Source organism: Pararge aegeria, chromosome 8 (assembly GCF_905163445.1).
Source record: "Pararge aegeria chromosome 8, ilParAegt1.1, whole genome shotgun sequence".
Lineage (NCBI taxonomy): Eukaryota > Metazoa > Arthropoda > Insecta > Lepidoptera > Nymphalidae > Pararge > Pararge aegeria.
Window position 1 is genome coordinate 8,439,154 of NC_053187.1, and position 14,388 is coordinate 8,453,541.

Consider the following 14,388-nt stretch of genomic DNA (forward strand, 5'->3'; position numbering starts at 1 on the left):
ATACGTTATAAAAGTAAATAAACAATTATATAATTTTATAAAAAACAAACTAATAAAATTTACATATTTTATACCTAATCATTAAATAATACATTCCTTACATTTAGCTAAATACGAATATATAATTTAATAATAATAGATACGGCAAGGAGTTCATATTTTGTATATATTATTTTTTATATTTTATGGTATACTTGTATTTGTAAATGATATGTCGCTATGTATTGTATATAATTACGCAATAATAAAAAAAATATTCCAAAATAACCCTAATTATGGAAGGATTTATTATTAATAAATAGGCCGTAAGAAATATAATTTTTCAAAATAGTAGGTAAAACAGCGCAAGGGTTTATTACAGAGGTAGGATTATCGAAAAATGGTTGATAAAAATTATAAGGTTTGATTTATAATTTTTTTTAAGAAGCGTACCTATATATAGTTCATGACATATAATAATTAGCAAAACGGCACCTCACCCTACGCGACGCAATATATGTTAAGTCAAAATAAAAGTTAATATTTTGTATGCCGAGAAACATTTTATTACACACATCCACTCATACACAAACATACATAACGCTTATTTAAAATTTCGTGTTAGCGTGTATAGATTGCCGTAGCTGTCACCAGAAGGGCTTAAACAGCGTAACCGCGGCATGCAGCGAGCGCAAAATTCTCTAGGAGTTAAGCCCCAAGGCTAGACGATATATATAACGTCAAAACAAGGGCTTCTCCTTAGAGGCTCAGACCTCGATGGGTGGCGTTGGGCATCTTGGTAGTCTGTATTGTCTATTGAGCACCTGCCCTTGGTTGTTGTCAACGGTTGAGACGCCCGAAACATGTCCTTTACGACCCCAGTCCCCAAAAGTAATTACTAATGTTATTCGGACCTGGACAACGTTAGAACTCGGGTAGTGTGTAGTTTGCATCGGTATGTCCTTCTTTTCGTGAAGATTGGCTCGGTCGTAATTTGATCGTCCGGGTCGTAAAGGGCGTCCAAACAATGGACTACATTTCTGTTCACTGAGGGTATTTTTAATGAACGTTGTCTAGCTGGTGAATACTTTTACAATGATTTTCTTGTAATTATGGCTAGTTTGAGATTCTCAAGATGATAACATCGCGTAACTAAAAGCAACCGCTTTACAAAGCTTATTCGTAACGGGGTAAGTATACTTAAAGTGAATCTGTCTAAGTGTAAGTTTTCATGTATACTATATACTTATCTAGTTGGGAAAGTAATTTTGAAAACAAATTGTTTGATAAGTAACTAGGAGCACTGGGCATACAAAATTCTAAAATTTGCTTTGATTCTTAACGCCTGTCGCATAGTGAAGTGCTGAGCATTTCTCATAACCCGACCTAATTATTCATAAGAATGGGACATTTTACATATTTTTTTGCATTATAGGCGTATATTGGAATGTATTGTAAATAAGAGTAGAGATAATACTTTCCCTGTAAACTGCACCTGTTGCCCGATTAAGTAACCCTTCCAACAAGGTTGCCAACTGATCGTCATCTTATAAAACGTTTAATTGGACAGCGACAGTAATTTTACGCTCTTACATAATTTTGTTTAGCAATTGCCAGAAAAGTAACTGAATATGCCAATAGATTTGGACAACAATCGGAACCATCCGGTGCCTTTAATATTTTCCAAATAAACTCATAAAAATATTTAAGTTAGTTACAAGGTTTATTTGGTAACTAACTTATGAGCCAAGGAAATCTAAAGGAACAATTGTCTTACGAAATTCAGCGGTCGGTCACCTGACGAGGTCGGACGGCGGTCGTAATAGTAATCGTCTTGGGGTACGCACGGAGTCATTTGCAAGGGTCTGCTAGAAGACGAGGCTCCACATCGTCTGCAAGTTGTTCTTCTCACGCCTAAGGGTCTTCGCCACCACCACATGCCTTCGGTCGATGCTTCGTAGCTGGCTTTGTCTGATCGCCGCGTCTTGAAATTCTCGTACGTCTCCGACCAGGTTGATGTTTCGCTGTCGCAGGGGGTAACTGGTGCGCTGCGGGATGGTTTCGGATCGTAATACTTGCTGGATTCCTTGGACAATGAGCCACGTCTCTGTAAAATAAAAAAGTAAAGTTTATTTATTTAATTTCTTTATTATTTATGTACCTACCATAAATTGTGATTGTGAATATAAGATACATAAGATACCACAATTAAATCATCTTACTACCCCAGGATGGAACTACGATGATTAAATTGTGGTATAGGTCAAATAAAGGTACAATATACTATATAATAACTACTAAAGATATGCAATAAATCTCAATATTAACAAAATTCTACATACCAAAACAATAAAATTTGAAGTTACTATAGTATATACAAAATACATAATACATAATTCGAAAGGTTAGCGTGGACGGAGAAAGATTTCTAGTAGAAAATAGTATTATATGAAGGGACATCAAGAGGATTTTTTGACACGCAAGACCGCAAGGGTCTCGCAGGCACACATAGCTTTATACGCTCACACAAATAACCGGGAGAAGAATAAACTAAATTATTATTATGCCTTTCAGACGCTACTGCCCGATCTCTGTCTAAGCCTAGTTTTGCCATAGCTAAAAATTAACTCGACTGTGATATCGTGATAACAAAAACAAAACCTGGCTAAGTTTGTTGTGGGCTCTTCTTAGACCAGGGCGCGTTTGGAACCCTCGTAGCTTTAGTTTTAATTTAACGAATGCAGTTATCACCATCACCTAGCATTAGTGTTAACTGTTAACATGTTAAATGTATGAACGCCTCATAAGTGTCTGTGATAAGGTCTACATGAATAATACATTTTTGAATTTGAATCCGTTATATTGCCAGTGACCTCATGCGACATCCGCGGCCCTCGTCTGTAATCTACTGTCATCAAACGGTACCATCTACACCGTGTAACCGAATTACGAAATACTGTTGAAGTATTAAAATAATGGTCCCTATTGTAGAGAAGCAGGCGTTACTTTGCGGAAAGCCATGATATATTATCAAAATTAAGCTTAATTTGCTATACTCCGCGAAATTATTAGGAGGAATTATTCATTGTAAAGTCAACATCTCCTGATGATGCTCCGGTTTCGGAGCGAAACGTGCGTAGAGGGTGTATTGCCGAGGATCTGTGTGGTGTGGAGCATAAGGATTGAAGAAATTATAAATTACACCACACAGATTCTCCTGCTTTTCGCGGAGTATAGCAAATTAAGATTAATTTTGATAATAATGGTCCCTGTAAAAGTAAGAAACAAACAAACAAACGAAGCATATTTATTTTTTCACACAAAATAATGCAAAACAAAGTGTTTACTTATGCCAACCCTATTGAAGATAGTATCGTGCATAATACCTATCTACGCTACGAGACGCGTACCGAATAAAGTGACAGAAGTCACTTGATTTTACTTTTGCATGTGATGTTAGGGCTGCATCTGATTTCTTTCAGTAAGATCTATGGCAATGGTTTACTCAAAAACGATTACCGTTGTCGGTTACACAGATAAGTCACAGTCACTCTTCAAAGCGTCTAAAGTAATATTTTGGTTTAAATTTACACGTTGTATACTTAAAGAGTAGGTGTAAAAAATTCGAGATTAATAATGCTGAAGAGAATGCGATTAAGTTTTTTTAACTTACTCTCATGACATTAAAGTGGGGCAGCTTAAAGCGTCACACTTCCTGTAGAAACTTCACCGGACACACACCCTGTCGGTTGTCCCCCGAGCGGATCATCACCATGCCGTCAACTTCATCCCCTACTTGAATGACGATCTGATCACGGAGAAGCATCAGCCCGTTATCTCCGTCTGATACCTGAAAACAATAACTGAAAATATTAATATCATCAATCCGAAAGTGATAAAAATTTGCACAAAGATCAGTTGTCAAAAGCTTAAATAACATCCAGCGTTTCAAGGTTAAGGAGATACACTTCTTTGAAATATGAAGTATAGGGATGTTTGAATTTTTTTTTTATCCTACATAAGAACTTAAATCTTGTTTAGACCCGAGAGATGAACTAATTGAAGGTCTTAAAAATATCATATATTTTATTCCAAGCATAAAGTGTTCATTCAGTTCCTTTAAAAGGAAGAATAAGGAGAAAATAAACAGCTAAATTTAAGTAGGCCTACGTTATAATATGACTTTTGAAGGAACAGATGTCAGCTGATTATTACTTTAACCACCGGTTTGTTTAGAGATAATTAAAATTTACTAAGAATATTATATTATACGAATTAGTTTACCGGTTTGTTATTGTATTAAATTTGTAGGCACAACAATAGGAAAGAAGATATTTGTCTCCCTGTAATATTTTGCAGCTGCCCTACCCTGCCCTCACTTCTGAGTACGCGTGGGCCATCTGCTCGGCCCGCCAAATAAAATATAACTAAACATTTAAGAAGCTCGTACCTGAAGATTATGCGTTACTTGCAGAGGCCTTTCCCCAGCTTGCAGCTTAGTGCAGTATTTGGATGGAAAATAACCGATCTTGCCCAAGCATTTGCCCTTCCACCAGTCAGGATCAGAAGTGTCGATCACAGTCACCTTGTAGCCCGCCTTCAGGTCCAGTTCATCAGCATGGCGTGACTTAAAGTTGTAGAGGATCACATACAAGTTTGTTGGCAAGAGTCTTTGATGCTTCTGAAATTGAAAAACCAGGAGGTATTTTATTTTTTTAATTCCATTACAAGAAAGCCCTTGACTGCAAACTCACGTGGTGGTAAGTGACGATGCAGTTTAAGGTGGTAATGGGCTAAGGATGGTACCTAGATAAGGTCAAAGCCCCCCACTGGACCAGACCAGAGAAAATCCAAAAATTATAAAGTCCCTAATTGCTCCTGACGGGAATCGAAACCGACACCTTCCAATTAAAACCACAGGCCTCTCCGCTGCGCCATGGACAAATTTTGTATTCAGCTGATTGAGGTTACAGTAGGAGCATCACAACTAGGAAATTAATTAATTGTATTACGATCATCTTGACGAACTCAGCATCAAACAGCGCCTATTTTCTGCAGTTCAAGCGCGAATTCTTAGTTTTTTCGGTCACGTGTCCAGGCGTAATGACGTGTTCATTGAGCGTCTTGTGGTTCAAGGGAAAGTAGAAGGTACCAGAGCACGCGGAAGATCACCGATGAGATGGACGGACCAAGTGAAGGCCACAATCGAGGCTCCTCTACATGAATGCGCAAGAAAGGCAACCAATAGAGAATAGTGGCGAAGGATTGTCAAGCGAGCCACAAAACCCAGATGACGACCACGACCAGTCTGTCAAGACTGTAACGACTAAGAAGAAGAATTGTATTACGAAAAGACCCGACCAGTTGTTGCCCTCGGCTCCGTATGCGGTTTTTTGGTTTTTTATGAGTCCTGCGGGAACCGTACATTTTCCCGGGATAAAAAGCCTATGTGTTAATCCAGGGTATAATCTATCTCCATGCTTGAAGGAGTAACAAACATCCACCCATCTATCCATACATACTTTCGCATTTATAATATTAGTAGGAATATGTGATTCAAAAATGCATAATGAATTGTGAAAAGTTAGCTTGTTCTACGTTTCTACGTTCTTAGTTAAAGATTTTATCAACACTAAATTAGTAATTTAATTTAAAAATACAGCTTGTTTGTGGTGTGCTATGTCACTGATCGCAAATCTCGAAAAGTACTTTAGAGTGAATACATTGACTACTGAAATCTTTTCCACAATGTTGCATTTCTGTTGTTTTATAGTTCGAGTGGTTCTCTATCGTTTCGAATACCAGGCTGACCTACAGCGAAATGTAGCCCGGTTTAGCGTAGCAAATGGTATCGTCAAAACCTTGTATGTTTTATTGAAAATAAAACAGTATTCAAAAGTTTTTTTTATTTATTTTATTTTTTTAGAACACTTTATTGCACAAACACAAGAAACACACAATAAAAAGTGAAAGAAAAAAATTCAAAACAATTAAAATATAAATATATATCTTTATATAGGTATCTATATATTTCTTGTGTGCGTGTGTATAACACTGAACTCCTCCTAGACGACTGGACCGATTTGAATGAATTTTTTTAGTATAAGTTTGGGTGGCACCCTGGATCGTTTAGATTCAAAAATTAGCCCGACAGATGGCGCTGGGGTCCGCTAGTATATATATAAATACAGTTTTGAGCAAATGCGTTCTTATCACAAAAGCAATCTCTTACAGACAACCCTTATGGCGGCTACTAAAAGCCATATGAGCATACAAATTTTTAAATAAGTCTGAGAGTGCATAGTAGTTTTTTTTTTCCTTGAATATAAAAAAACAATATTCATAATTCAAAATGTATTTATTGAATTAGTTTATAAGCACTTTTGGTTTTGAAACGTTTTGAACAGCTTGTTTTATGGGTATTAATATGACTGATGAATATTTTTTTATAAATAATATACATATGTAAATACTAAGAATATACATATAAACACCCCGACACTGAACCTAACCCAGTTTTTGGACTCTTGGACTCAGAAAGCAGGGTCGCTGTAAACTAGGTCACTATAAATAAATCTGAGCTAATTTTTTGTAACAGAAAGTGACAGGAAAAGATCTTTTTTGTGATAGAGCTCGTCCGGGGAACTACCGCCATATTCATTTGTGCCGCTAAGCAGCATTATTGCAATGCTGTGTTTCGGTAAAGGCGTGGTTGCCGGTATAATTACACACGCACATGGGAATTGGGGCTTAACACCTACGCCTCTGGCTCGGGGCACGTTGCAGTACGTGTTGATTGCATGCCCGTCGATCTGTTTATGGACGATGGTTTTTCAGACATCTGCTTGGTCCGTAAATTATTACAAAAAAAATTGGTTGTCTGTAAAGTCGGCTTACTGAACGTGACAACGTCGTAAGAAAATACTGATGGAATGGTTGCATTTTTCAAAAGAAAATTTTAATTTTATTTGTTTGATTATCGTTGCTATAAACAATTGACACCACATTCACTTTTCAGTGCACTTCATCCTTGCCGAAAACATGTAAATGTATTATTGTATAGAAGCTGTCCACGCGGACGCATCGCTCACTCAAGTAGGAGAGAGACAGATGTCGAACGCGGAGGCCGACTGTGCCTCTTTGAATGGAGCGCGGAACGAGCGACGTTCCGCGCTCTCGCTTGCACTTCAAGCCTTGAATGGAACGCCTCAGAGCGAGGTAACGCCGCATACGTCATGTTTTTTCGTGCGTGCAGCCGGCTCGATCGAATTATAAGACGTTATCACGTCAAAAAAACAACTGGCATCACCATTCAAATTTTAGAACGTGACAAAACACTGTGTAACTACTTCAACCTTACACTGCATTATACTACGAAGGGGGGAAAGTTTCAAGATTTTTTTACTTACGCTATGTTGCTTGACTGGTGACGGGCATGGACTAGCACTGTTGGAAGATAAACTTTTATCAGGCTCGTCGGGTAACTCCACGCTGCTCATTCGTCCACCTCGAGCACTCAGATGTCTTCGGCTATGCACTGGCGACGATGGTGCTGTATACCACCATGCAAAAGGTTAGTTGAAGCATTAGGTAAATAGGCAAGAAGTTAGTTGGTCAAGGTACTTTAGCAGCTGGATGTGATAGGTTAGTTGAATGCGTAGAAATCTGCATTATGTTAGAAGGAGTTGAGGTAAACGCATGAGGAAATACTGGTACGTTAAGAATAAGTATATGATATAGTGTGACAAGGCTTCATTAGTTAATCATTTTTGTTCACGTCAAATAAATCTCAGGTGGTGAGAGGTGTTCACTCAAGACATTGTGTCGAAGTAAGTTTATGTTTTTATTGAAATCTTCCAGATTAATTTCATTTGATAGTTATAGCAAGAGAAATTACCTACTGCCTCTTAGTTGTTCAACTTGAAATTACATGTGTTAATAACTGCGTACTTTATGTACCAACCACGATTATTTAATTATAGCTTACCAAAATTATTAACTTACTTCAGCATTCATTTTCATCGCTATCTTAATGTTGCTAACTAGGTCTTTAATTTTTTTATCGTAAATAAAAATTAAACTAATTATGAATTTAAATCGACACGAATTTCAGTAAACAGAAAAGATCACATCAATTGATAAGCATGCACCAACGTCTATAGAAATTAGGTTAGATATTAAAACGTCAAAAGGCCGATAATGTTGTATAATTAATTTCATAATATCTCTAATGGATTTCAATGTCCTTGGAAATGAATAACATTATCAATAATGAAATGGTGGTAAGTAAATGTAATACGAAAATTCCAACTTCAATATTGTAATGGAAAATAATAGCAGACTACAAATTACAATTGATACTGACATCATAAGCCATTGCAAATAAATAATTCAGTTAGCATTCCTCTTTACATTAAACGAAAAGCGACCGCAAAAGATTATCGATGGATAAGTTATGCAAAAGTTAATTCAGAATGTTAATTCGAAATGCGGTTGTATTTCGTTAAATATAATGTACCCATTAATTACGTACATGACTGAGATTGAGAAGTGGCAAAATGATGGATCTTAGTATGGTTACTTATTCTATGGGAGCCATATCGCATGCTATATGTTCTGTAGTCACCTAGAAAAATAAAATAAACGTGAGTCGACATGCAAAATCATAGTAAAGAAATTAATTTATGGCAGATAGTACATACATCTTTTGTTTCACGTGAAGCAGGACCATACCATTTTGAGCACATTGTGTTTTGTTGAGAAAATAAATAATAGCCAAGAATAGCGAATTGCAAGACTTTCGGTTACACGTAACGACGTAGAAAGCACATCATCAGGAAACTCAGAGATAGTGTAGGCAACGAGTTTTTACTAAGACAAACACAAGCTAAGCTAAAGGTAGGTTATTCATAAATTACGCCACGTTTAAATACCTTAAACATACTCCTCGAACAAAAGCACAAGTGTGCCTTAACGAAACAATATTATGTTATGAGTATGACAACATTTTAACAATTTGGAAAGTAGGAAACTTTTCCCTAAGTTATGTGAAAATATAGCCAAATGCAGTATTACTGTTCTAGTATGTTAATACTAAATACCTATGTTAAAAAGTATACATTTAAGTACTACTTAGGTATCATTTATGTGACGTAATTTATGAATAACCTAGTATAGGAAGTGAACATTCAACATTCCTCGTGGATCACACTCACAAGACATCGCTTCATTGACAACAATAATTTAACTTCCGGCTGAGTCCAAAAAACCCGATATAATTAGAACGAATATGAATAAACCGTATTTTTTGGGTGTTATTGAAAAATTGAAATTGGTTTGAATTTAAAATAAAGCAGTTCCTGATTTTTCGTTTACGAATTTTCAAAGGGATGCTGGTAAAAGATAGCTGAAACGATGCCAACATCGTGTTGCAATAAACAAACGAGATTTTCAGATCATGTTGAACACATTACGAGGGCAATAAATTTTGACTGATCAGCCTTGCAGCATGAACTAAACTTTAGTAAATGCTCTATAGCACATACATCTGAAATGGTATACTTACTTAGTTATGATATAACAATGTTAATAGATATAAGTGTTATAAGAACATATTATTTTGCATTACTCCTTTTAAAGTTTTGATCTTCGTTAACTTAGTTCCAAAAGGCGTTTTGAAAAGTCTTCCTAAGCATTTCAAAGAATATGGCTGAGATTGCTCGAAACTTTTGCAACAAAATATGTTTTCCAAGTAAGGAACTTTTCAATAAAAAGTTTTTGTGGCTTTAAATAATATTCTATTGGTTTTTTGGGCCCAGGCTTGGTTACTAGCGATGTTCGTACATAATACTCGGCTGCCTTGCGAAGGTTGGTCTCTAGGGCGACGTCTCAGCTCTCCACACTCGGGGGAATCCAATGACAGACTCTTCATCCTAAGGTTCAACTTTTGGCGTCTCGGCGAGTGCGGGGCTATAACAGTCATGCAGTATGAGCATTGAGAACTTACCAGCTTTAAAAACTTCAACAGTATCTCCATTTTCAGTAGATCCACTACACTGTGTATACACTGAGTTATTTTACTGAATGACTTTAATGGAACGAATTACTAGTTAACTATGACGACAAAATTACATCGACTTTTCTGAATGATAAGCGTGATATAGGTACTTTCGATTTAAGCTAACTGATCAGCAAACCTGCAATTAAATATAACTCAGTTTCATCATTAAATAAGCTAGCCGATCATCATATTAAAATACTAAATAAAAATGATTTTTTTTTCGAAGCAAAATTTCAAATATCGCATCGCTAAATCTGATTGAATAGAAAATTTACATCAAAACTTACAAGCTAGCTCGTTTCACACAACCATAAACTCAAAGTAAAAATACATAGATGTTATCAGTGCGTAAGCCTTGCAAAAAAAAATTAAGAAATATTAATTAATATAAGACGTGAATCAAGATGCACAAATAAGTATAAAGTACTGAATGGAGTTTACGAGACGAAACCTAATCACCACTAATAATAAATTACATGAAACTCTACAGTACGAATTTATGTTCATTCAGTGATATCGTTAAGTATATTATGAGTATAAGTATCTAAGTGTTTAATAAGGATAAAAATGTCACCCGTCTTGTAACTCGTCACCAGGCAGTTTGGGTTCGATAAAATAGAAAAGTGTGTCTTTATATGAATGAAAGGCAACAAAATGCAACGAATCTCTTAACACAGAAGAGGTCTACGGGGATTCGCTTATGTACAAATGATATTTGGTACCAGGTAAGGGACTGGTGCGGTCTGCCTGCCTCAACATTTGAGCACTCTTGGAGTTCCTCATCGAACCTGTTTGAACAAAGTAAACGAAGTCTAGTCTGTATTTTTTTTTAATGTACATCCTTCCTTGTTTGGTATCGCCCTGTAAACTCTGTTAGTAAACAAGGAATGCAAAAAAGCCAAAAAAAAGAGTTAAACCCCTACCGCTATTTTTTTCCATGTTATGTAGCGTTTATTTTGTGATTAAAATGTAGTGAGCGTGTTTGTTGTTAAAAAGTTAGTGTTATTTATAAACCGCTTCGAATATTATCTAATAGATATATACAGTTAGTATTTTGTGAGCTGGTGCAGTTGAAATATAGCTGATTCGTGAATTAAATATATAAATCGCCGAAGACAAACGCATGCGATCATCAGCACGACTCGCGTCAAGCCATGCACCACTTACGCGCATTCAAGTGCCCGCCCGAGGGTAAAGGCGCCCAATATAAAATGTAATGTGCATACGGTAGAAGGACCGAAAAATAAAGCGAGTTAATTCTGACTTTTATTGTAACAGTAACAATATACATATCACAGAACGCGGGGCGTTTCGGGGCAACAAGGACTCGCGAGGCAGCTCACGCGGGTGAGCCGCAGGCTACCGCACTGAGCTAGTGCTCTTTCTTAGTAAAAGACGGTGTGACACAAAATATGATCTCATTCCCGTTGTGGAGATTAATTAGAGTCATTTTTTCTTGCGCACGCTGGCAGTGGGCTTGAGAATTGAAGGCGGGGATCGCCATTTTCATTTACGAAACATAGGGGCTGTCCGAAAGGTCGCGTCGTCGTCTCTTCAGATTCTGCAAAGATAACGAGCGAACAAAAAATAAATAACGAAAAAAAAATAAACATTCAATAAATAAATAATAAAACTAATAAACTAAATGCACAAATGGAAATGAAGGTCAAGTCATAATGTCGTTTCTGTGACGTGAAACATCCAGTGGAGGGACGGTATAAAGCAGCTACAAGTATAGCGTGGTTCTCGGGCCTCATCTATTATCCTATGAAATGCAACACCTATATCGCGACATACACAATAAATAAACATAAATTAAAAGAAACCAAAACACACAAAGAAAACGAAGAATTGGAGCCCAACAGAGGACGGGACAAAAAAAGCTCAATTGCAGTCAGACAGAGAGCGATGCGATGCTACTGCAGCCGTGGACGCGTACTTTCCGGCAGGGAAATGGACCGGTGCTGCGGAGAGCCGCGGCGCGACCTCGACCCCCACATGGACAAACTCTTCACTCCGGCGAACAGCCGCCGCTTCACGCCGCTCTCGCTCCGCGCCGCCGCGCCTAAGACAAGCACCGCGTCCGCTCAGTACCAACCGCACCCCGCCCCCGCCCTGCGCCCGCGACATAGGAATGCGTGCAAACAAATCGACACTACTGAAAACGAGTGATCTGAGTGAAGCGCCGCGCGACCGTCGCCGTCACCCGTGAGGGACGTTGACGATCGGCGGAGAAGGCGCCTCGGGAGCAGCGAGTGCGGCACCAGACCTGAGCTGGAGGAGACGGGCTGCGGCGCAACCGCCAGCCCCGCGCTGGGCCGCGCCGGCGAGCGAGCGGGTGGCGCTTCCTCCGGCGCCGCAGACACGCGCACTACCGGGCCGCCCACACCGCCCGGCTTCGATATTTCGTTGGCCCGCTTCAGAACTTGGTAGGTCTGATCCACTTCCTCCTCTGAGCACCGAGCGAAATGTTAGACACAAACGCGATCGCTAATACACGGCATTACAGTATCCGACATGTCCGCGACGCATCTGTAGCCGCGTCGTTTGTTAGTATTGACAGTTTTATAATGGCGCCTGTTCTTTGTCTGGAATGACAGTGTTTGGCAATTTGATTAGTTGAAATGCAGGACTTGGTGAACAGGGGGCAATCCGCACTGACTCATACCGTACCCTCGTCATAGTGGCTATCGAAATCATCATCGAACTCGACAGATCTCTTGAAAGAGATCTTGGTAAGTCTCTGTCCCGGCAGCCAGCCGTCCTCCACCCCTGGACAATGTGAAGTAAGTGTCCGAGTGTGTTTAAAATGATGCGTGTTATTCTGCGATGTTGTGTGTCATACACAGAAGCTTCGTGATGTGCCAGTGTAATTTATTTATCCAACAAATCTGTAGCACCCCCAGAATGCTATGGGTGACATTAAAAATATTACACCCAGCTCATCAGCATGGTCGTAATGTTTTATTAATCCTATTACGGTAGCAAGTATCTTAACGGCTATGGTAATATTTTGCAGTAGTAAAAGCAGACATAAATGTAGAATCGCACATAAACGACATCATAATATTAAATAAGTTAGTGTAGATTTAATAAGAATAAATAAATGGAAAATTTATATTTTAACGTTAGTTTAGCTGCACAAACATGTCCATTAAGAAAGTAACTTACCATCCAAGTAAATATGTAGACAGTCGTGTTGATATTCGACAAAAAGAATTTGATAAAGTTAGTTTAGAATTATTTTAGTTACCAAAACATTGAAATTCTATCCTTGAAATATTGAATGAAGTAATCAATAAATGCAATTATTTGTCTGTATTGAAATAATACATTTAGTAATTAATTTAAATGTATTATATCGATCTTAAAATTTGATAGTCAAAAGTACAGACAGACCTAGTGAAAACTGAAAACGACGGAAATAAAATATTATTCCCGCCGATTTTAGAGTGAAGCTTACTTTCTTCGTCGAATGCAGCTTCTTGTATCCGGTGCGCTTCGATCTCAGATGTGCTTTTTTGTCTCCTGAGGAGGCGGGATTTGGTCTGACATCTGCCGACTTGCGGCATGCAGTCAGTATGCACGTTCATCTTGCACAATCTGCATCGGAGACCCTGACGCGTATGCCCTGAGACAAATGGAAAATTACATTAGAAGTTATAAAACGAACAAGGTAACATCTACTCGTAAGTAACGCCTGATTAAAGGAGAATTCTAGGCATACATTTACCTGTAACCAATTGTTCTTCATTAGGCAACTCATATAAGCTAACTTGTCTATAATTCTTGCCTCAAGGTGTGGCATTTCGTAGATTTAGTGAAAACAGTTAAGACTCATATTAAGAAGGTTATTTGCTACGATCCATCCAAAATTATACGATCTTTTATTGCTTGTATATATTTTTAATTCTGTATGTTTTGTGTTTTACCTACAATCAATTGTCTTCATTCATTCTTAATTTATAATATTTATATGGTAGCTTTATGTTTTAGAAAGCAACTTTAGGCCGATCTATTAAGACCGTTTGATTTGCAATTTGAAGTAAGTACCTATACAGGAAAATAATAATGAGCCATTCTTAGAACATACAGCAACCAAGAAGAACAGAACAGAAGAACAAAAGAAAAGAACAGAAGGACAGAACTGAAGAACAGAAGCCAAGAAGTAATTTATGCTAGGATGATGTTAGAAATTCAAAGTTTATTTATAACCGTTTATATCCGTTATGCATTATGCAACCGTTATGCATCGCCTATGCACAACTATTTTTAGATAAATAGAGATCTTTTCAACTCTAAATTTTTTTTAAATAAAACTAGAAAAAAATCTTCATCATCATCATCAT

The 14,388-nt window shown here is 37.7% G+C and overlaps 1 protein-coding gene across 1 annotated transcript in view; it reads right to left on the reverse strand.

Moving 5' to 3' along the window:
* Nucleotides 1–313: 313 nt before the first annotated feature.
* LOC120626095 overlaps nucleotides 314–14,388 on the reverse strand; it is a 279,619-nt gene continuing 265,544 nt past the window's right edge. Inside the window, exons 15-22 of the mRNA XM_039893388.1 lie at nucleotides 13,503–13,670; nucleotides 10,762–10,827; nucleotides 9,823–9,948; nucleotides 8,513–8,605; nucleotides 7,389–7,531; nucleotides 4,430–4,660; nucleotides 3,653–3,829; nucleotides 314–2,086 (exon numbers count right to left, since the gene is read on the reverse strand). Coding sequence (XP_039749322.1) covers nucleotides 3,686–3,829; nucleotides 4,430–4,660; nucleotides 7,389–7,531; nucleotides 8,513–8,605; nucleotides 9,823–9,948; nucleotides 10,762–10,827; nucleotides 13,503–13,670 — 971 coding nt within the window. The 3' untranslated portion in view covers nucleotides 314–2,086; nucleotides 3,653–3,685. The remainder of the gene's footprint in view (nucleotides 2,087–3,652; nucleotides 3,830–4,429; nucleotides 4,661–7,388; nucleotides 7,532–8,512; nucleotides 8,606–9,822; nucleotides 9,949–10,761; nucleotides 10,828–13,502; nucleotides 13,671–14,388) is intronic.